The sequence below is a fragment of the Sminthopsis crassicaudata genome, chromosome 1 (assembly GCF_048593235.1).
Source record: "Sminthopsis crassicaudata isolate SCR6 chromosome 1, ASM4859323v1, whole genome shotgun sequence".
Classification (NCBI taxonomy): Eukaryota; Metazoa; Chordata; class Mammalia; order Dasyuromorphia; family Dasyuridae; genus Sminthopsis; species Sminthopsis crassicaudata.
Window position 1 is genome coordinate 671,286,446 of NC_133617.1, and position 23,491 is coordinate 671,309,936.

General features: G+C 50.3%; 1 protein-coding gene across 1 annotated transcript in view; it reads left to right on the forward strand.

Annotated features, from left to right (window-relative positions):
- The window catches only part of GNAI2 (G protein subunit alpha i2), an 87,197-nt gene that overhangs the window by 37,712 nt on the left and 25,994 nt on the right, over positions 1 to 23,491 (forward strand). The window contains exon 2 of the mRNA XM_074283314.1: positions 23,134 to 23,176. Coding sequence (XP_074139415.1) covers positions 23,134 to 23,176 — 43 coding nt within the window. The remainder of the gene's footprint in view (positions 1 to 23,133; positions 23,177 to 23,491) is intronic.

Genomic DNA, 23,491 nt, shown 5'->3' on the forward strand with positions numbered 1-23,491 from the left:
TAATTCCTTCAATTTCTTTTTCTTCTCTTATTGCTGTAGCTAACATTTCTAGTACAATATTAAATAATAGAGGCAATAATAAGCATCTTTGTTTCACACCTTATTGTATTGAGAAGGCTTCTAGCTTATCCTCATTACAGATAATACTTGCTGATTGTTTTAGATAAATATTACTTGTCATTTTAAAGTAAACTCCATTTATTTACATGTACTTACATGCTTTTAATTAGGAATGGATGCTATATTTTATCAAAGGCTTTTCTGCATCTATTGAGATAATCATGATTTCTATTGCTTTTGTTTTTGATATAGTCAATTATGCTGATAGTTTTCTTAATAATGAACCAATCCCACTTTCATTGTATAAATCTCACTCAGTCATCCTTATGACATATTATTGTAATCTCCTTGCTAGTATTTTCTTTAAAATTTTTGCATCAATTCTCATCAGGAAAATTGGTCTGTAACTTTCTTTCTCTGTTTTGGCTCTTCCTGGTTTGGGTATCATTTATGTCATAAAAGGAATTGGATAGTTTATATAGTATTTGAATTAATTGTTCTTTAAATGTTTGGTAGAATTCACTTATGACTCCATCAATCTGGTCCTGGGGATTTTTTTCTTAGGAAGTACATTGATGGCTAGTTCAGTTTATTTTTCTAAGATTAGATTGTTTTAAGTATTTTACTTCTGTTAATCTGAATAATTTATATTTTATAAATATTCATCCATTTCATTTAGATTGTCAAATTTATTGGCAAATAATTGGCAAAATAGCTCCTAACAATTGTCTTGATTTTCCATCTTCACTGATGGTGAATTCATCCTTTTCATTTTTGATACTAGTAATTTGTTTTTCTTTTTTTTTTTTTTCAATCAAATTAATCAGTGATTTATCTATTTTGTTGTTTCCCCCCAACAAAACCAGCTCCTAGTTTTATTTATTAGTTCAATGGTTTCTTTCAGTTTTATTCATCTCTCCTTTGATTTTCAGGATTTCCAATTTGGTGTTAAGTTGAGGGATTTTAATTTGTTCTTTTTCTAGTTTTTTTTTTTTTTAGTTGTATGTCCAATTTATTGATGTGCTTTTTCTTTGTTTTAATAATATAAGCAATTAAGAAACAAATTCCTCTGAGTATCCCTTTGGCTAAATCTCATAAATTTTGATATGATGTTTTATTGCCATTTTCTTTAATGAAATTATCAGTTGTTTCTATAATTTGTTCTTGGACCCACTTGTTTTTTAGGTTTAGATTATTTAATTTCCAATTAATTTTAATCTCTCTTTCCACTGTTTATTATTGAATGTAATTTTATTGCATTATGATCAGAAAAGGGATGCATTTGCTATTTATGTTTTTCTGCATTGGTTGTGAGGTTTTTTTAATGTCCTAATACATGGTCAGTTTTTGTGTGGGTGCCATGTACTGATGAGAAAAAGGTTTATTCCTTTCTATTCCCATTCCATTTTCTTTAAAGAGTTTCATATCTAATTTTTCCAGAATTTTATTCACCTCCTTAACTTCTTTCTTGGGTTTTTTTTTTTGTTAGATTTAACTAGTTGTGAAAGGGAAAGTTGAGGTCCCCCACTAGTATAATTTTATTATCTATTTCCTTCTATAATTCATCCAACTCCTTCAAAAATGTAGATGCTATATCATTTGGTGCATACATATTTAGTATTGACATGACTTCATTGTTTATGGTACATTTCAAAAAGATAAAGTTTCCTTCTTTATCTCTTTTAATTACATCTATTTGGGTTTTTGCTACCCTGCTTTCTTTGCTTCAGTTGAAGTATAAGAGATTCTACTCTAGACCCTTACTTTTACCCTGTGTATATCTCTGCTTCAAATGTGTTTCTTGTAAACAACATATTGTAGGATTTGGTTTTTAATCCATTCTGCTGTCCACTTCCATTTTATGGGTGAGTTCATCCCATTCATATTTATATTTGTGATTACTACATTTCTCTCCATGCTATTTTTCTCTTATTTATTCCAAGAGAATGATTTTCAAAAGCATCAATGAGACTTTTTAAAAATGTCATTTTTCATTAACAAAGATGGCATCTACTGGGCCAATTTCTCTCACTACCTTGATTCTAGTAGAAAGTGTCTTTCTCAACCCTCATTCTTTATCCTGGTCCTTCTTTCATAGTCCAAAGGACTTCTTTAGGAAAAGAGAGGTTCAGGTTTAGAACCCCAGAGTCTAGTTGCCAGGAAGGATTCTAATTGTTGAATCTGTTTAGAGAAAACCAGTGAAGTCCATAGGCACATGGCTCTCTTTGCCCATCTCAGCTGACTCTTCTGTCTAAGACATATGAGCCAGAGACAGGCTTGTATGGAAGTGCAGAAGCAGGTTTGTATCCCTGCACATTAGCGGAAAGCAAATCCTTTCCCCTACAAAGTGCCAAGGAATAGGGCCAGGGAGAGGCTAGAGGGGGAAGTTAAGACAAAAGCAGCAACTTATCAGACTTGATATATGGCAGCATGTCGGAGAGCCATTTCAAAGGTTTGCAGTAACCACTATTTGGCCAAAAGTTTGGCAGTCCACAAGCACAAAAGAACTCAGGTCATCTGGGTCCAGGAATAGACTGGGACAACTCACAAGAGTATGAAATTCAAGTTGATCCAGCATTGAGAAGGCATCTCAGAGCCCAATTGTCACTAGGAAACAAGGACCTGGATGTCAGCGATCAGAGATGACGAAGAGCTAAGGAAAATTAACTTTGCAACCAAGACCAAAACTATAGACAATCCTGAGCGGTTCTTCAACTCAAGCCTCCTCTCTTGAACAGAAGTTGAGGTGGGTAGTAGCAGGAGGGCTTCATTGGATGGGGCAGGCAGGACACTTGGTCCTGACCTGACCTTCCAGCAGTGGTTATCCAGTTCCTGTTTTTTTGCTACAGTGGACACTTTTAGCTTACCACGTGAGAAAAATATAGATTTCACTTTTCCTCAAAGTCAGTTTTGTTTAAAGTAGAAGTACATCCTATTATTGGTGTTATATTTCTGTGTGTGTGTGTTTTCAAAAATATCACATTTTAACAGGCTGCCAGTAGTCAGCCAATAATATAATTGATCAGACCAAATCTGAGTTCAGATTTTAAAGGAAGGATGTTGCCTCAGTTTCCTTATCTGTAAAATGTGGATAATCATACTTATAATGTTTATATCACAGAGCTGTTGTAAGGAAATTACAGTTTAAAATACTATGTAAATGATTTGTTATTAGAGGAGGGGAAGTAGGATTTTTTTTAATCTTAGTTTCCAACTAGAATGAGGCTCTTCAATTTAAAACAACAACAAAAAAAAAAAAAAAAAAAAAAAAAACCTTTTTTGTTTTATTTATTTTTATAAGCATTTATTTTCTTTCTTTCCCACATCCCATCCATTCATTAACAATTTTTAAAGGGAAGAGAGAACTCTCAAACCAAATACATATAGTCATAAAAAAGAAATTCCAACACTATTTTCAAAGAGTGTATCCTATTTGACAGTTTAAATCCTTCAGTGCTCTCTCATGTAGTAGGTAACAACTTTACTTTGTCCTCTGGAATTGTGACTTATCCTCCCATTGAGAAGAATTCTAAAGTTTTTTAAAATTTATTTTTTTTTCATAATTGTCATTATAAATTGTTCTCTGGGTTCCGCTTGTTTCACTCTGCATTAGTTTATGAAAATATAGTTTCCTCTAAATTTTCCCATTTCGTCATCATCTTGTGTCACTATATTTCATTACATTCATGTGCTGTAATTTTTAAAAATTGCCATTCTTCAATAGACCACTCCCTTAATTTCAGTTTTCAAAAACAAACACCTCACCCTATGGGGACGCGAGGTTATAAAGCTGAAAAAGACTATGCTCAAGGAAGCTTACATACACACAAGTCGGTTTGGGCCAAGGACGAGGAGTAGAATGAGGGCGCACTTGAAGGACCACGTTCAGTTGGCAGCATTGCTTTCCATTCTGGGTACCTGGGGCATTTTCATGGAGGCTGAGGCACTTTGGTTGGAACAGGTTAGGGAGGAGCCGCTCAAGAAGACCTGATTTTGGGATGGAGGGTAGGAAGTAGTCCTTTGAAAGAGACCCCTTCTGGAATGATGGCAGTAGGAAGGGACCAGAGACTCACTGAGTCTCTTGAGGCCAGAGCAGTGCCAAGAAATGCAGCTGTCCTGCTGAACCTGGAGCCTGGGATCTAGCCTTTCCCTTCTAAACCAGACCCAGAGAACGCCATGTGGAATAATCATCATCATCATCATGGACATTTCTGTAATTCTTTCAAGTCTCTCTTTTTGCAGACAGGATTTCACTTGAGCCTCACGTTAGTCTTGTGAGGCAGGATCTACAAGTATTAGCCTCATTTTAAAGATAAAGAAACTGTGAGTCAGGTTAAATGATTTTCTCAATGTCCCCCACACCCTTAGTTACTGTCTGAAGCAGATTTAGCCTCCCTGACTCCAAGCCTAAGGTTCTGTCTCCTTGACAACATGCTGCCTACCTGCCCTTCGCCATCTGGGTAGGCCTTTTATACGTGAGAAGAGTACTGGATTTGAAATTTGGTTCTAATTCTATCTTCTGTTTGCTGTAAAATGGAGGAAGAAGGGGGAATGTGCAGTAGACTAGATCTGGGCTTCTTAAACTTTTTCCACTTACAACTCCTTTTTTCCTGAGACATTCTTTCATAACACCAGTTTGTAGGGATATAAAATAGGTGTACAAATTAAACATTTACTGATAATAAGTCATAAAGAAATGTATTTTAAAATAATTCTTTGGTGTATATATACATCATTTATTTAAAAAGAAAGCAAATGTGCATAATAATGAGATAGATGTGGTTATTTTTACATAAGAATTAAATCTTGGTGAAATATTTGATGCCTTTTAATGTTACCAAATTTTTTGCAACCCCCCATTCAGTTGCATCACCCCATATCCACAGTTTAAGAAGCCCTGGACTAGATGACATTTAAGACCCCTTTTGGCTCCAAATCTGTGATCCCATGATCCTAAGGTAACGCCCCTTTATTTTGTTTCTGTGTTTCTCCAGTGAGGTAACTCTTTCCCCTAAGGCTGTGGTTGTGGACCAAGTGGCCAAGCTTCTAGGGACCACATTCCTTAACCATTCCCTTATTTCCTGAAGAGGTGGGCCTAACTGTGTGTTGTGTTGCTAGTCAAACCTCTTTGTCTCTATCTCTTGTACTCATGTTCTGGACATTGGGATTTAGAATTTTGAAAATTTCTCCATATGACCTTGTTCCTCTTATGGTGACTCCATTCCTGGCTCTCCTCTGATGGCTTCCGGACCAGCCAAGGTTTTTCGTCTTGAGGAATGTTTTCTTGTGGCTTTGCTGGCCCAGGGAGGGCAGGGCCGGTGGCTGGTTAGCAGCATTTTCCTTCCTGGAAGCGGATCGTTAAAATAATTTGTCCCAAACAGTGGTTTTGAGCCAGCAGGACAGTGAGAAAATGGGCTTTCTCAACGGGCAGCACTCAGATTTCTCTTTAACAAGGCTCGGGTTCACAGATCCATTCTATTAGCCCTAGGTGGAAAATTTGACTAGGTCAGACATCAGTTTCTCTTAGTCACAAAAGGTCTAGGGGGGATGTACCTGATAGGTCTCCACCATCCACAGCCAGTTGTTTCTAAGTGTCCCTGATCACCTCGCTCCACAGTTCCTTATGTACACAGGGGAGAGAGCTTAACAACTGTTTGTTCTCAACATTAATGGGCTTTGGAGAATGGAGCAAAGGGTTGAATTTTCTTTACCACTGAGGCCTCTGCTGATCCAGTGAGTGAGCACAGAAAAGTAAAACTAGGACCTGAATTCCAATCCCATTTCTGCTGCGGACTATGTGGCCTGAGAGAGTCACTTCCTCACTCTGGACCTCACTTTTTCCCCTTTGGTAAAATGGAGGGATTGGATTAGGTTTTCTTCTTTTCAGATCTAAATTCTGTGACATAAATAAAGGAGGTCAGAATTAGGTTTTAGAATAAAGGTGATGTCCCTGGCTTGCCTCAAGGTCAGGGGGAGGGGAAAGGGAAAGAGAAATGATTGAAGGAGGGTTTCTTCCACATTTGTCAAGGCTTATCCTTACTTTTCTGACTCAATGAGGATGGTTTCCTGCCTGGGAGCCCCTCTGTTGTGGTCCTTTCCTCTGTCCTTTTCCGTGGCCAGTGACTCTGGGTGGTAAAGGCCATTCCATAACTTAAGGCAAGTTTCCTCCCAACTCTTAGCAGAAAAAGACTGAGGCTCTTTTGTGGGAGAAGAAAGATAGTAAAGTAATTTTCAGCCTGGCAATGGGGTAGCAGGATGGCCACAGCTCCACCAACTCCCTTCAGCATTCTGTGAGAGTGACTGGAGTAATCCCATTTTACAGGTGAAGAAATTTAAGTCCCAGAGAGGGGAATGGGACCTGTGACCAGAGCCTCCTAGCTCTTAAGTACTTTCCATTTTACCTCCTGTTCTTCAAGTCTAGAGGGACTAGGATAGGAGGAAGAATGATTTCACTTCAGATGGGGCTCAGCCTGTTAGGCTTCTGAGCTTCCTTCCAAGTCTTGGATTATGTGATTCTCTGACTGGGTAATAGGCCAATTCCCCATGCCCTTCTCAGCCCTGAGGGGAATCCGAGGTGATAATTAGTACCAGTGAGCTGGGCTGATCGGCCCCAGAATCAGAGAGGCTGCCCTCTAGGACCTGCTCATTGGCTTCCCAGCAGCTCTGTCCCTGGTCCTTCAGCCCCATCCTTGTTCTGCCTGAGCTCTTCCTTTTAAGCGGAAGAGGCTCAGGCTGGAGCCTGAGCAGAGTAGGATGGTAACTATCGGGTTAATTTCTTCTGTCACTGGAGGGAGGCAGGTAGAGAGCAAGAGTGGGGACCAGATGCAGTAATGAAGAGCAGCCTTGTGGTAATTACCGCTCCCAGAGCCAGGCTCAGCAGATGCTCCTGTTTTTACAGCTCTCAAGAAACCATCACCTCTGGCTAATGGGCTTTGCCAGAGCTAGGAAGAAGTGGCAGCTTGCAGTTGGGAAGGCCTAGAAGCAGCCTAGCACTTGAGGGGCCCCAGGGAATATTGTTTAGGACTCGTGTTCTTCGTGGGGAAGTGTCCATCTGTCACAGTATCACCTCCAGGATTTCTGGCTGCTGAGTGTCAACCCCTTGGCTAGGAATGGAGTACCTGACAGAGCCAGGGGGTGCAATCTAGCTGAAATGGGCCCTGTCCAAACATCTCCCGTTCTTCTCTAGGAAAGGAGGAAAGCAGGTGGTAGTCTAGGAACACCCTCCACAGCCAGGAATCCCCAGCTAACTGGTCTAACCCCGGGGGCTGGGAATGCCCATGAGGTGGCCCGCCTCCCTGAGTCTCATGAGGCTAGCCAGCCTGGAGCCGTGGCCTCCAAGGGGCAAGAGTCCCTGCCTGTGAGCCTGGGAACATACTCTCAACCCTCTGAGTCTCCGTTTCCTGCCTCTGTAGAATTGGGTGGGGCCAAGGGAGTAACTTTAGAGCATCTCCAAGCTGAAATTCAGTGATCCTGAGCAATCCTATTATGAAACTCAGTAATCTTCTGATGTATTTATACCAGCTTTCACTTGACCAGAAGGTTGAATTAATTAGAGTATCCCTATGATCCCAGGATTATAGGTTTAGAATTAGACAAGACCTTAGAGGCTATCTAGTCCAGTCTCTTTTTACAGATGAGGAAGCTGAGACCTAGTAACTCCTCCCAGTTCACAGAAGCAGAACAGTCTGAACCCAAGGCTTCTGACTCAAAATTCAGTGTGTTTTCTGCACCCTGCAGGAGCCCCTGGCTTTCTGATTGGCTCAGGCAGTGGAATGGGGAAGCTTGATAGGATTCCTCAGCCTGAGTCCTCGCAGCCGGATGCTAAGTAAAAAAGCTCTTTGTCCTGAGGAGGGGCTGACTTTGGCCTGCTGTGGGCCCTGCTGCCTGGGCCCTTGGAGCCAGATCTTGGTAGTTACCATTGACGCAGGAGACCTGCCTTGCCCTCGTCCAGAAGGGACCCGAGGAAAGTTGTGGCTGCCGGCCTGGTCTTTGTGTATGTGCCCAGAGCCACAGCAGGGTATGACTTGCTGATTTCCCTCAATGGAGAGAAATGGATCAGCTTCTGTAGGACTTCCTTTTCTCCTGCCCAGCTGGGCCAAGCGTGGGGGCTGAGCACCCTTCCCATCGGAATTCAGGAACCCATAGACATTAAGGTATGGTTCTGTAGTACTCAGTGGGTCAGGGGAGCTGCCGGGAGCCAGGATCTCATATAGATAAAAGCATAATTTTTCTTAGAAAGACCCCATCGCTGGTAAAGATTTCTCAATTTGGAATGACTGGCCTTTTGCTTAATTCAGTTCAGGAAATTTTAATTTAGTTAATATTGCCTTCGTGGAAGGCTCTGGGAATTAAATGAGTGGGGTACAGATCATTCAGAGTTTACAATCAGTGAGGAGAAAAAGGGAGAAGTCTGCAGACCAGAAGCAGGCTGGTATTGGCTACTAGAGTAGAAAATAACACGCTCTGTTGCTCCTTGTATGATATCGAGCAAAGCGCTAAACTTTGGTGGCCCTTCTCTGTAAGATGGGAAGATGGTGTGCGATAATGAGATAAAGTCTTATCTGTAAGACCACACACACAGTGATACTGGGAAGAGGGAAATGAGCAAGGTTAAAGACTGTTCCGTCAGGGGCAGAGGGTGACCTTGGAGTCAAACCTCAGTTTCCTATCCTAGAGACAGGCCTTATTTGCTCACAACCCTGGAAGCAAATTCATCTTTCTTCAGTGAATCTTCGGTTGCCCATGTTTCCCATCACTTTCCTACTGGTCCGATCTTGGTTGTTTGGGCTGTGGCGTCTAAAGCTGGAGGAGAAGGAGCATTCTCCAAGGGTGTTGCCATCATCTACAGCTCTAGATTTGCCTGCCTGGGGTGGGCTTCTTGTGCTCTTGCACTGGGCCCAACCTGTACCCAGTGGCCTTCTGCCCAAGTTATCCCAGCCACCACTGCATTTCCCAGACTTATTCTCACCCCAGTTCCAGGACTTCGGGCGGTCGGTCTGGCCCTCAGCTCTGTCTTACCTTGTGAGTTATGTCAGCTTTCATTTAGTGCAGTGAAGTGCCCAGCCTGAAGCCGGGGGCATTCCGAGGATCCCAGCTGATGCGAAATAGGCTTTCTGGTCCTAGTCTAACAGAGCCTTAACTTGACATGAATTAATGCATCGGAGAACTGGGGATCGTTATACCTGTTCCATGTCTCATTCCAGGAAGGGAACAGTTTTTGAGCTCCTCACAGAAAATGAATTCTCTATACCTGGCAACCTCCCGGGAGCCTTTCTGGTCCATTCTCTAGCTTATGGGCCCAGGCTTCTTGAGAATCCTGGCTGTGAGAGTTTCTTCTTACCTTGAAAAAAATGTGTTCTAAGATACAAGGAAGACCAAGCTAACTATGCGCCTGCTTTTCAATTCAGGATTTGGGGCAAGGATGCCTCCGTGAGAAAACACAGCTCCTGTTTCACCTTGCCCCTCTGCCAAACAGCTAAGCAAGCAGTGGGTTCATTAATTACTTCTCCCCAACCATCCCTGCAGCCCATTAAAAAAAAGGCTGGAGAGAGAGGAGTCTGGGTGGGGCCTGGGCAGCCAGGTACGCTTCCTGTATGCTTTGAACAAAGGAGCCATTCCTGAATCCAGGCCCAGAGCAAATGGGAGGCGTGGATGCTCCTGAACCCTCCTGCATTCCTTTCCCGTGGGCTATGGAGGGGCTATGAGGGCGACTGTGAACTGGACTTGGCTATGGCTGTTCTTTGGAGTAGGAACATGGAGGAGGTTGACCTGCCCCCGAGGTCACTGAATGTGCACCAGCTGATAGACTTCAGATTCCTCCGGCCCTTCTCCAGGAAATGGCTCAGCGGCCAGCCTGACAGCCCCTCCTTCCAACCTCGTTCCGGTGTGGCACTCTTTAACGTTTCTGCCAGGAGATATCTGAGGTATCTGCCCACATCATTTACCATCTCTGTGACCCGGGGCCAAATCATTTAAACTCCCTGAATGTCAGTTTCCTTATCTGGAAAATGGGGTAAATAAAAATTGTACCACCTCTCATAAAGGGCAGAGTGAGAGGGGGTGCTTTGTGACCTTAAAAGCACTCTGGGAACGGGAGCTGATGTTATCAGTGTTCCTGATTGAGACCAACGGACTGCAGCACATTGTTCTCTTGGGACTGGGAAAAGTGGGGGCCGTCGTCGTCGCTTCTCCTAGGAATGCCTCCAAGGTGTTGCCCGTCTTAGCAGTGACCGGAGGCATCTGCCGTGGGGCCTTGCCTCGCTGCTGGACTTCAGACGGACGGCAGCCCCTCTCAGGAGGCATCTGACTTCCTCCATGGGGTCCCGTTCTCCTCGAATCTGAAGCTTTCTTCTAATCTTCCATTGAGCGGGGCCAGGGCAACACCTCAGTCCCATGGACACCTTCTTTCCTCCCTCAAAAGGAAGAGTTAACTCTTATTTTGAAAGCCTCCTCTTCCCTATGGAAAATTATAACAATAATAACTCCACTTTCTCCTTTTAAGATTTCCAAAGCACTTCCCTTGCCATAGCCACACAGTCCAAGGAGGAAGCTCCCTCGTGCCCCCAAAACGAGACTTCCGCCACCCTGAGCCCAGCCACTCTGCACTATCAGAGTTTCTCCCCTTGGGTTCAGGGCCCAAGAACAGCCATCTGCAGATGGAGGGTCCGAATATGAGGGAATCCCTCACAAGCTTCAGTCGCTCACGGCTGGTGGGGGGGCGCGTCCTCCCTGAGTTCATGAGTGAAGGTTCGAGGTATCTTTTGAAGGGATGCTCTAGGATGCAAGTGTGGGGAGGGGGGAGATGGCTGGCTCGGGAGCCCATCTCCCTCCGGTGGTAGGCTGAGGATGGAAGGACGCAGAGCCCAACTGGCATCCATAATTAAAGAGTATATACCGGAGCCGGCAGATGTTAACTACAAGTTCTGGGGCAGGGAGACAGAGATAGACACCAGCCTGTTTCATCTGTGCAAGAAGAGCCTGGGGGAGTAGAGGGGAGGGGCACAGGAGCGGCCCTGAGAGAACTGTGGGACGTAGGGCCAGAGAGGACCTTACCCAGGCTTGTTTTACCGAAGCCCAGGGGCGCTGAACACCTTGCCATAGTCACACAGGAAAATGGCTTGCGAGAGAGCCCCACTCCCCACTGCGCCCTAGCTAGGCGGAACGCCCGTGTACGCCCGTGTGCTCTCGGCGTTTCTGATGTTCTTAGAACAGCCTGCCTGGCACTGGGGCTGCCCACGTCTCTGTGCCCTGTCCTGAGTCTGGAACCTCCCTGAGGGCAACAGCCCACTCTTGCTCTTCTCTGTCTTCCCCTCACACGGGCCTCCTGCCCCGCGGGCCCAGAAAACCTGAGCTCGGGCCTGATGAAAGTCCCGCACGCCCTCCCGGTCCCTTTCAGGTCACCCTGCCGGAGAGACGAGGGGTCCCTGGGAGGTGGGCCTGGGAAGGCCGGGCTGCACTGCGGGAGCTAGTTTAGGGGGCGGCGTGGGGGACAGCAAAGAGATCTCTGCCAGTCCAAGAGGACCAGTCTGAGAGGACCGGCCCGAGCCATCCCCACGGGCGCGGTCGTTAGCCCCAGGCTTGTCACAAACAGGCACTGGACAGGGGATGCTGAGCCCATTTTTGCCTCTGACTAGACCGCTCGTCCAGGCTCAGTCTCCTCGTCTCAGACTCTCCTGCCCACAGTTGGTTAGAAGCTCTGAGTGCCTTTCTGTATCCCTTTTTCCCATCTCTCCCCTGCCTTTTCTCTCTACCACCGCTGCCCCACCGGGTCCCTCCCCCTTTCTGTGAGGGCAGGCCTTATTCTCCCTGGGTAAGAACGCCCTGAGCCCCTCCCTCCCCCAGCTTAGCCTTTCTGGAAGCCGGGCTGTCCACAAGAATGTGGCCTGCCTCGTGGTTTGGCCATGTGGCAGGCTCGTCTCCCAGGCCCTGGGCCGGAGGCCAGCATTAGGCATGAGGCTGAGATTAGTGGCGCGGGGATAGAGTAAGTGACCCCTTGTGCCTCTCAACCAGGAAACTGGACAAACAGGGACGGGGGTCTGGGGCTAGAACGTTGTGGGAGACTTCATTTTGCCCCTCCCCCCCACCCCCCCTGCTCTGAAATGAGGGGAGGTTTGACTTCTTCAGAGCTCCTTCGAGCATCTACACAGGCTGGGGTCAGCCTCACCTGAGGCAGCCCCCTTCTCCTGTCTCCCGATCTTGGGGACCTATGGATTCTCTCCCCGACCCCCCTGGTTGGTGCCCTTGGGCGGGCAAGGCTAGGGCCCTGACCTTGGCTTCCCGCCCCTTGAGCCTACTTGGGGCAAACCAGTAAGAATGGTGGATTGCCAGGTACATCTCTTTCCTCCACAGGTTTGCAGAATCTCAGAGCACCCAGCCCCGCACTGGGCCTGGGCAGTTTCCCAGCAGTAAACTCTGCTTGGAGATGTCTGTGCAGTGACTTCTCTCCCCATCTTGCCTGGAGCTGGAGTGTCCATTTCTTTGGGGATGACTCTTATGGTTAGGAAGATTTTCTTTAGAGTAAGACAAAACGTGACTCTAGAACTCCCCCCATCCCCCCTCTGTGCCATCGCACCTCCCTTTGCCCTTTGTGGCCGAGCTGAGTAAGACAGATCCCACTTTCCTGCTTCAAGTGCTTGAAGACAATTGTGTTCTTTTCCTTTCTCCCCATCCCCACTCCCCACCCAAGACCGCTTTTCTCCGAGCTCCTTGCTGATGAATGACTGGACTTTCTAAACTCATGTGTTCCCCTCCACTCACATATACACACACAGCAGTAGTTAGGGACAACCACAGAACCTCCCCCGATTCCCAGAAACCCAAATTAGCCGCATTTTTAAGGGCCACTGTTTGGCCCCAAGGGCTTGGGTAGTCTTAAACCACTCCCGCCCACTCCTCTGTCCCCACGTGGGGGCCACGTGGCAATTCCTGAGGCCGGCCCCCCAGAGAACGCAGGATGGGAGGGTGAGTCAGGCGGGGCCAGTCGCGGCTCTGCGCAAGCTGAGGCCCAAAGTGGGGGCTGGCAGTGGGGCCACTTTCCTACCCTGGGGCTTCCTCATCCCGGGAGCCCCTGGGTTAGCTCCCTCCCTGTGGGACAGGGCTGGCAAGGGGCACCTTCCACAGCACTCTGATGGGCAGGTGGGAACATCTCACTTCCCCATGAATCACTCCTGACAACTTTTAAAGTATTAAATGTTACAGAAAAACCTGACAGACTTATAATGAAATCACCAAACAGCAAGCTTTTCATAAAAAGAGAAACAAAAGGCACGGCCATCTCTCATGACGCATTATTGCCAGCTTGCTAAACCACCGATGAGGAAGGCTCCGGCATCCCCAGAGCTGCCCTGCGTTGGCCTGTGGGCGGCCTGAGCAGAGCTGCCTCTCCTAGACCTGGCACGGGGCCCCAGCGGTTCCTGCCCAAGACGGGAGAAGTCTGGCCTTCAGAGTTGGGAGAGACTTAGAAAGTTCTTGAGCCCAGCTGGTGACTGAGTAATAATAAATCATTTTTCTGTAACAGTGTACGGTTTATGGCGGCCAGATGTGGTAGGTAATGCAGGGGGAGATGAGGGTCACAGGGGTTCATTGATTTCCCCAGGGTCCCCCAGCTAATAAACAGCTGAGCCAGATCCCAGACCTTGGACCTCAGCTTCCCCGTTTGTACGATGAGGGAAACAGGGCTCGGACGCCTCCAAGGTCTCAGCTCGGTATCTGGGGATTCTGTACGCCTCTTCTCTTAAAACAGGAAACTTCCACTTCCATTTGAACACTCTTAAATGACGGGGATCTCATTACTTGTCTCTGCGGGCTTTCCTATTTTAGACGGCTCCACTTGTTGGGAAGGCCTTCGGGCATTAAGCCGGAATCTGCTTCCCTCGGTCTTCTCCCCTCCCCCCCACTCTCTGGGGCTGAACAGATGAGTCTGCCCGTTAGCCCCGAGGTACTTGAGGCCACAGTCACGGCCGCAGGGAGTCTTCTCCAGGATAAACATCCTCAGTCCGAGCAGTTGCTCACGGGATGTGGCCTCGGCCTCTGGACTAGATGACCTCAAGGTCCTTCCCAGCTGGAGAAGTCTCTGATCTGGGGACGTGATCTCCCTAGCTTGTCTCATCCGCACTAACGCCGCAGCACACACACCGCGGACCCTCCCGGTCCCTGCCTGCGTCAGCCCTCTGCAGCACATTCTTCCCTACTGACTCTTTTTTTCTTCAGCAAAATGAATACTTGTGTTTTGACGACAGGTTAATTTTAGCATAATCCTTCGCTTTTCTCCTCCTGCCTCCCCCTCTAAATGTCTCTTCCCCAAGGCATGTGACTCAGCAGCCCTATCATTAGACACTTGGAGTCCATTTTTCTGCAAGAGGGAAGGCTGGGTGTAAGCGGGGGCTGCCACGGCCATCCGACCGGTGAGCCTCTGTGCCCGCTCCCGGCGCTGAGCCGGAACTGGGGGAGTCGGGACCACTCAGCGGACCCACTCTCTCCCAAGGGGATCTGGGGGGTGGAAGGAGCAAATGGAGAAGCTTGAGATTGGATCTTCTTCTGTCTCCATATGAAAGCCAGCCATCCGACTTAATCCCTCAGGGGTTTGTGCCCCGTAAAGCCAAGGCCTCCTCCTGCTCTAATCCCGGAAACTCTATGGACCTTCTGCTCTGCCGGCCCTCTCCTCCCGTCCCCTGGGGAGCCAGGAGTCCCTCTTACCTCCCCGGCTTGGAGCCCCAAGAGTTCAAGGGAATTTGCCCTCGCCCACAGCGTCTCTCACACCCCTCTGTCCTTCCCCAACAACCTGAGCCGGCACCTCTCATTCCCGCTCTCCTGGAACTGTTGTCCTGACACCCCACATCCCTTCCCTCCTAGTCCTGCCAGACTCTTCTTCCTTAGGCGACACACAGATCTGGTTCCGTCCCTCCCACTCAAAACTGCTCATGGTTTCCTCTTGTCTACCAAGAGACGGAGTCCGCTCCCTGGCGTTCCTAGTGCTCCATATTCGTGTAAGGTGTGTGCGCCCCGCTCTGCCAGTGGCTTCTTACCCGTCCCACCTGCCGCCTCCCCCAGAAAGCTTCTCCTGGCCCTGGAACTTCGCGGGCTCTTTGTCTAAGTTTCCTATTTGTGGGCAGGTAGGTGGCACAGTAGATGGAGCACTGAACCTGGAGTCCGAAAGCCCCGAGTTCAAACGTGACTTCGGCTGTGCAACCCTGGTCAGACCTCGGTTTGTGCAAAATGGGCATAACAGCACCTACTTCCCAGGGCTGTTGGGGACTAGATGAGACAATATTGTAAGGTGCTTAGCACGGTATGTGGCATGTATTTGGTGCTTAGCAAATTTCCTCCCCTTTTTCCTGTTCCTTATTTCTCTGGTGCCCAGTGTCACGCTCTACACGCAAAAATGTTTTATAAATACAAGCTGAACGAACAGACCTGAATCATCCTCCTGAGTGATGGCCATCCCTGCCATCCCTGTGCTGATTCTGGTTCTTCCAGGGCACCCCTCTGAGTCACCCCCTCCCTTCTAGGACATGCTGGTTTGGATCTGTCCCGCCACCACCACCATGAAAGAAGAGCATCTTGGGCCCAGGGAGCCAATCTGCCTGCTGGCACTCCAGCCCCATGCGATGGCACCCGCCTGGGAGAGATTCATTAAGCCTGATTATCACCACTATGCTCTTTGCCACAGGCCTGGGGGGGCAGAGCCCGTCCCTGGCTCCCTGGGTGTCACTCTCCCCACTCTCAGCAGCTGTGGCTGGGCCCTGGGGGAAGAAGGATGTGCTGGTAAGGAGGAGGATCAGAGGAGACAGCAAGGATCTTTAACGTGCACTTTACACACATCAGCTCATTTATTAATAAGTTACCCCTCTCACCCGAAGTACTTTTTTAGTTTACAAAGCACTGCTGTCCGTTCTAGTGGTGCAGTAGAGAGAATAATCATATCTCTGCTGTACGATCTTGGGGAACTTTAGCCTTGGGGGTGGGTTTCTTTCTTCACTGTGACATGAGAACTGTGTGCCATCAGAACCTGGATTCGAATCCCGGCTCTGGAACTTATTAGCTCTTGGAAAACTGGCCACCTTACCGTTTCTGATACCTGGCATTCCATTTACTGTGTCTGGCCCTGCCTGGAGAATAAATGGATCACGAGGCTGGGAGTGAAGGCCCCGGAGGCCTGGGTTCTGCTCCCAGTTTTGTGGGGGGATCTGTTTGGGAATGTCTGTAAAAATCCAGGGCATCCCTTTACATGTATGTGCTCAACTTGGCTACTCTCAGTCCTCTGGGTGTTCAGTATTCCAGGCAGAGGCCGGGACAGCTATTTCCTGAGGATCTGTGTGTGCCTGCTGCTGAGCCCCCCGGGCCAGAAGAGGACGGGAAGGGTGGGAACCTCGTACCTTGGCGAGGTCTCCGGGCCTGGGGTGGCGTCAGCCTAGCCAGGAGGACAAGCTGGGGGCTTCCTTTCCTCCTTTCAGAAGGGAGGCAAGCAGCTGGGTGGGAGCCTGGGTGTTGGGGTGACAGTGTGGGTTTATTGCGCCTCGAGGATAAAATTGAAGTGGAAGCAAAGCGTGGTTGAAATGATGGATTGAAAGGCGTTGTCTCTGTGGAGGAGGAGTGGAAGTGAGGTTGGGTTGAAGGGAGTTCAGCCTGCCAGATTGGGCTGTAGATAATTATCTCGGGCAGGTAGGCTTGAGGGCAGTTTGAGCTTACTGACCCTCCTTGGAGCCCAGAGCAAGGTTTTCAGTGGTGTTTGACTTTAGGACCAAGCTGCTTTATTTCGGACAGACACCGTGCCCCGCCTGAATAACTCCACTTTGAGCCTACCTGTAGGGGCCGAAGTCTGTGGGAGGCCAGTGGATCGGCGGGAGAAGTCTCAGGCTGCGATTTAGCAAATGTCCATTAGTTTCCAGCTACTTCCGGGGGCCTGGGCTCAGTGCTGACAAAATGAAACGGCCCCGTCGTCCCGAACGCTCGGTCTGCCCTCAAGAAGGGGAGTGGAAGGGGATCCTCCCACAAGTAAGGTACAAGGAGTAATATAGAAGCAAGGTCAAGGCAGTCAGGTGGCAAAGTGGATAGAACGTTGGGCACTCTAACCAGCGCAGATCCCGAAGATCCGAGTTCCAGTCCAGTCTCTTGACTTTTATTAGCTGTGTGACTGGGCACCTCTGTTTCCTCAGTTTCCTCATCTATAAAATGGGGATGATAATATCACCTATCTCCCAGAGTTGTCATGAAGATCATCTAGCACATGTTAAGTATATACATGGTAAGGAGCAACGGCAATAAAATGTTAAGAGAAATTTGAGGAGGGGGATGATCACTCTCCTTCCTGGGAAGAATGCTTTGTGGAAGAGGTGTATCTGAACTGAAGGAAAGAATGAGTTTCAGCAGAGGGGGATGAGAGAGGGGAGGTGGGAGCCCAGGTAGGAGGCAGGTTAGGTGGGGGTGGACTTGGGAATTAAGTAGACCACTTGTATATCCTTGGGAAGTGGGGAGTGGAGGCCATTTTGTGTCTAGTATAATAGTCCTGGGACAGCTGCACCTTCCTTCTTGCGAATTGCTCTGGAGATAAGAATCAAGGGGGCTTGGGTAGGAAGAGAGCACTTCCAGATGTTTGAAGAAGTGTACGAGGCTGGGGACTGGTCATTATTAAGTCCTTAACTCCCTTTGAGAAGTCGTTGAAATGCGATAAGCCGGTACTTCCAGAGCTCGGCTCCAGCCTCCCGCCTCCCCGGTCACTTCTGAAGGGCCTCTGAACAGAGGGCGGGTCACTTACCGCGGGGAGGCCATGGGTATCAGGTGGCTCACGATCGGTGCCCCAGGAGAGCCACGGAAGCAGTGCAGCTGGGGCTCAGAGACAGGAGAGTGCGGCAGGGGTGGGCTGCTGGGCTTTAAGATCAGGGGTCTGGGGCTGAGAGAGCCCTTAAAAGCCATGTCGTCCAACCCCCTCCTCTGCAGATGATGAAACAGACAGAAAGAGCTTCTTGGGGAGGGGACATTTGATCTGGCCTTGAGGGTTGGGATAGAATATTAACAAGGGAGCCTATTTCCTGGTGACTGGAGATGTGACTGAGGGAGGCAGCTGGTCCTGTTTAGCCGCCCCAGAAGCTCTGGCAGCCTGTCCCTTAATGCCAAGGATGACTCCGTACCTCCAAGCCCACCTCCCCAGAGCAGGCTACAGGCGTCAGCAGGAAATAGAGGCCCAATGCCCTGGAATCAGAAGGGACCGGCTTCACACCTGGCCTTGGATGCTTCATTGACCCTCAGGGACTGCCCTGTGCCTCAGCTTTCTCATCTGTGAAAGAGGGGTGCCCTGGCCCCAGGCTGGCCCTCTCTGGTCCCATAACAGCCCACATCTTTTGTTTGCTGCCTTCCCCACTGGGTTGGAAGCTCCTTGAGGGCGGGTCCTGCCCCCCAACCTTGGCCCATTGCCTTACTAGTAGACCTAGAATGGGCTGCTTGATGATTGGCCTGGGATGCAGCCCCAGGTGTCTGCCCAGTCAGTTGGGCAGCCCAGTACAAACCAGAATGAGTCTCCCACATAGTCTGAGTGGGCTTCCCAGAGGTGGTGTGATTTCAGGAATCCAGGCATTGAAATAGCCGGCCCCCCTGCTTAGGCTCACAGCCTGTGGCCATTATTCCAGTGCCCACTTGCCACCGACAGCTCGAACCTACCTTTCTGACCCTACCTCGCCCTCTCTAGCTCTCTGTGCCTGGCCGGTATCTGGGAGGTGGTTTGTGTGTCCCCATCAGCACCCTCCCCCCGAACGGTCTTAGGCCCCAGTCTGCTGAGTCCCAGGCCAGACTGTGCCTGTGGGAGGGCAGCTCTGGCTTTGTCCTGCCTCTCCCGCCTTCATCCCAGCGGGTCCCAGGCCTGCAGCCACCCCATTCCGCTCCTGAAACGGGGGGCCAGGGCCAAGCCTTCTCCTCAGGGGAGGCTTTCCCCACAGTAATCATTAGTCTCTTCCTCGGGCCAGCCTTTGGAGAGGCTGGGAGGTGGGTCGGAGGTGGTGCACAGCAGCAATGGCACCAGGGCCACTGGAGGCCTTGTCCCCCCGAGCCCACCAGCCTCCAGTCAGCCATCCCGGGTGAGGGGCAAGCACCAGGGAGGAGCGGTGAGGAAGAGGACTTCCACCGTCCCACCGTGGGCCTCAGGTCACTCACTCACTGGTTACACGAGGGCTTTGGACTGGACAATGCACAAGGCTCCTTCCAGGCCTAAATGACACCGCGTGAAAGCTCCCGATTCCACGTCTGTGTGCTGGGCTTCTTCAGTTCTCCACCCAGCCTTCCCTTACTCCAAGGTACAATTATCCAGGCAGTGCCATGTGTGACAAGCTCTGGTCTCTCGCCTTCCTGGCAGCTCTCCCGCCCTCCACCCCTGGACAGCCACAGAGTCTTAGAATTCATCATGGGAAGGACATAGACCTCCCCCTGTAGGGCTACCTCCTAGTCAGGAAGCTGAGGCGGAAGGGAGAAGGCCCCTCCCCAGATGCCACGGGTCATGAGTAACGGAACCAGGACCCAGAGTGGGCTCTTGACCCCAAATCAGTGAGCCTCCCATGGTACCACTCCCTGGGCTTCCCTCCTCCCAGCTAGCCACTCCTTGGAATTCAGTGAGATTATTATTCCCCGGGAACAGAGTTTGACTTTCTGAAAAAGAGAAAAGAAAAGCAGAAAATGAGAGGGGGCTTGTGGCTCTCCCCACCCCTCCTAAGTCAGAGAGAACCCAGAAGACCTTGGCTAGCTGGGAAGGAGGGCCCTTAGCGCTTAATTAACATTTTGTTTGCAAACGTTTTACAAGCATTTTACTGCATCCTCCAGAGCGAGGCTCTGGCTGCCGGGGTGGCACGAGTTCCGTTCCCAGCCCCCACTGCACCTGGCTCGGGGTATGCTCAGAGGGCAGCTTGTGCCTGAGCCCAGATTTCTACCAGCGCCAGGCTGGGCTGCCAACCCCACTCGGGGCTCAGTCGCTCAGGGTCTTTTCGAGACCAACCAAAGAAAAGCAGCCGAACTATAGTAGGAAAACGGGATTTGAGATCTGAAGGTTTGAATGTCAGCTCTGCACACCATACTGTACGACCGTGTTCAAGTCACCTGTCTGGGCCTCAGTTTCCCTATCTGTCAAATTGACATAAACATTCTTTTGCTAACTGCCTAGTGTATACAGATTACCGTATGTGAGCACAAGTAAATCGGAGTTGTCGGTCCATTGGCCTGTGAGAGGAGGAAGACAAGGTCTCTCAGCTCCAGAACAAGAGCACCGAATCATCCGTCCCGTCCTACCAGCTGAACAGCATGGCACACTTGGAGCGGCGGATGCCCACTCGATAGCTTTTCTGTGTTCTCAGCTTGGTGCTTGTGGTGGATCCCGGGGGGCACCGGGCTCCCCACTGTCAGCCCTTGCAAAGACTTCTCCAAGCCCGAGGAGAAGCTGTGGGACTGGCAGGGGGAGGAGAGGGGAGGGCACCCTCAGGTGGAGAGATCAGGTCTCTGAGGTCTTCACCTCTGGTCAGAACAGCCTTTCCACCTGCCGCCCGGCTCTCCGTGGCAGCAAGTGGGAGAATCCCACTTAAGTCACTTACATCGGTGCCTCAGTTTCTTTATCTGTAAATGGGCTTTGTACGGGCATAGCCTGCCTGCCAAGGATGTGAGAGAAACATCTTCTAAAACTTTTGCAGCGTCAGAGAAATCAGACATTGTTATTTTTACTATCGAGGGCTCGGATTCCCCACCGGCCTGAGACCCAGAGAAAACTGTCTCTTTTCTGGAGCTTGAAGAAGGGCAGGGGCCAAAGGCTCAAGGCTGCAGACGGGCTCGCGGTCCCACGGGTGCCTTCCCTGGCCGGCAGGAGGGGGAGGCCATGAGGAGGCCGCAAAGAGGAACAAACAGCGGGGAGCGCCAGAGCCGGGGGCAGTCTCGGAGGACGGTGGAGGGTCTCAGTCTTGGTGTCAGGGCCCCCTTGGCGGGCTAGGGAAGCCTCCATCCCCTTTTTTAGACTGTGGAGAATCCCAAAGAACATGCAGCGTCCCAGCTTGGGACCGCAGGCAAGCCCTAGTGTCGGATGTCCAGGCTCCTAGGAAGGACTTGAGAGAACCGTCTCGTGCGTGTGAAATTCATACTAGCCCAGACCCTGACATGTAAACTCTGAAAGAGCCCCGCATTTGGCGTCAGGGGCTCTGGATTCAAATTCTGACTTCAGTCCTTCTCCGACCCCTTAGCTCGGCTGTAAATTTGGAGGGTCAGACTCGGCGACCCCGAGGCCCCTTCTGGGGCTCAGAGACCGTTCCCTCCCCCTTTCCTGCGCCCCTGTCCTGGTGTGTGGGATGAAGAGGGAGCTGCTCTTCACCAGTCCTGCAGTCTGGGAGGCTCAGAGCTCTTCAGAGGTCCCGGGGAGGAGGGAGCTGCCTCTGTTGTCCCAGTTTTGAGTACAAAAGACGGGGAGGCTTGTCCAAGGCCACCCAGGAAGGAGGAACCGCCGAGCTGCGATGCTCGGCCTGGTGCATGGTCCGGTGCTCCCCAGGCTGGGCAGGCGGGGCTCCTGGAAGGAAGCTGGGAGACTGGGAAAGGCCTGTAGTTGGGGTCCTCCTCCCAGGGAGCCTCAGAGGCCCGGGACCATCCCCACCCTCCTGACTAGGGGAAATGGGGCCGGAAGCCAGGCCGGCCCGGCCACACCTCGGTTCCAAGTTCCTGCCATTGTGCTCGGGGAAGTCGGGGGCAGATCTGGGCCTGGTGCACTCCAGGTCTGGGCGTGGGCCCCTGCTGGGGGCGTGCAACGTCTCCCCTGGGTGCCGCGGCCGCCGTCACTGGCTCAGAGTGCCAGCCAAGCTTTGCTGGGTGCCTCTGATCCCCAGCCGTCCATCTCTGCACCAAAGCCTGCTGAGTGCGGGACGCCGGGCTGAGGGGCAGGCGGTGAGATCCTAGGCTCTAGCATGGAATCATAGATTGAATGCTGTGACAAACCTCGAGAGCCCATTTTACAGATGGGGAAATTGAGGTACGGACACACATAATTGTAATACAAAGCAAAATGTGATATGGGTCAGGAAAGCGGTCTGCACGGGGGAAGTGGGAGCCTAGCGGAGGCAGTCTGACATAGTGGAAAGAGCCCGACATCCCTTTCCTGCTGCCTGCCACCTCCCAGGACTGGGCCAGGTCTCCTTCCCTCTCGCTCTACTTCCCTTTTCTGCTCTGTGAAAATTGAATGGGTCGGACTGAGTGATCTCCGCGGCCCCTGCCGGTTCTGATCATTGGGGCTCAAGTGCAGGGCGGCCCCAGGGCCTGGCGCAGTCGGTGGGCACTTGTGGCAGGCTCTGGGCCGGAGGGCGTTGGAGGTCAGGCCCTGAAGGGCATCGGAGATTTAGCAAGGAGAGCTTTGGTGGGAGGGGGAATCAGATGGAAAAGAGAAACAGTGTTGAAAATGTGGGATGGAAAAAAAAGAAAATGTGGGATGAAAGAGCAGCCCGGATGCTGTGGAAATTCTGTACGTCATCCTCTTCTGCTCTTTGTAGAGGGAGACGTGCTGATGTTTGTCATAAGAATAACTTTTTTCTTTAAGGAAAGCACGGGATGTGCTAAAGGAGCGGTGAGTGGTCCGGATTAGCTGGGATGTATGTTAAGTCACCTGCAGTATCATCCCTGACGGGCTCTCCACCAGTGCAGGTGGCAGCCCTTCTCTTGGTTAAGTGATGGGCCGGCTCCCTGGAAAGGATTATTATTCTGGGAAAAAGCAACATTGCCAAACCCATCCCAACTTGGAGCCTTCCCGAGCCCGCTCTAGGGCCTTATGCTTGGATGTGAGGATACAAACAACTCCCATCTCCATCATCCCACCCGGGAATGTCCCACGGTCTGCCCCTGTGCATGGTCCCCACGGGGGAAGGGGAGGCTGGGGCCTGGGCCCAGGGCACATCTGTGGCACACTTGGGCGTGCAAGACTAGGAACACCTGCTCACAGGCCTCGTGTCCCTCGGGAAGGGCGAAAATGCCCCTGAAAAAGTCCTCCCAGCACAGCCCTCCCTGCAGCATCAGAGCAGGCCCCAGGCGGCAGTGGGCCTAATTCTGCCTCGTCACCAACCTCTCCTCCTTTATTTCCAGGTGCCGGAGAGTCCGGGAAGAGCACAATTGTTAAGCAGATGAAGTAAGTGTTTAAGGAGGCGCCTGGACATGCAGGGGGGGGTGTATGTGCAGGGCTGGGGGGGGGGCACGTGGTGGATGGGGGGCATGGGCTGGACATGATGGTAGTGGCTTCATGTGGGCCCTAACCATTGGCCCGGGCTGCCTTTGTCTCCTGTAGTCCTCCTGTAGCTGGGGAAAGAACATACTTCAGAACTGGCCAGGCAGCCCCACGGCCCCCTGGGACTCTCATCATGATCCTTGTTAGACCAAGCGGTGGGCTAGACTCTTGCTATTGGGCAGGTCGTCTTGGGAGTGATAGATAAGATGAGCCATTTGG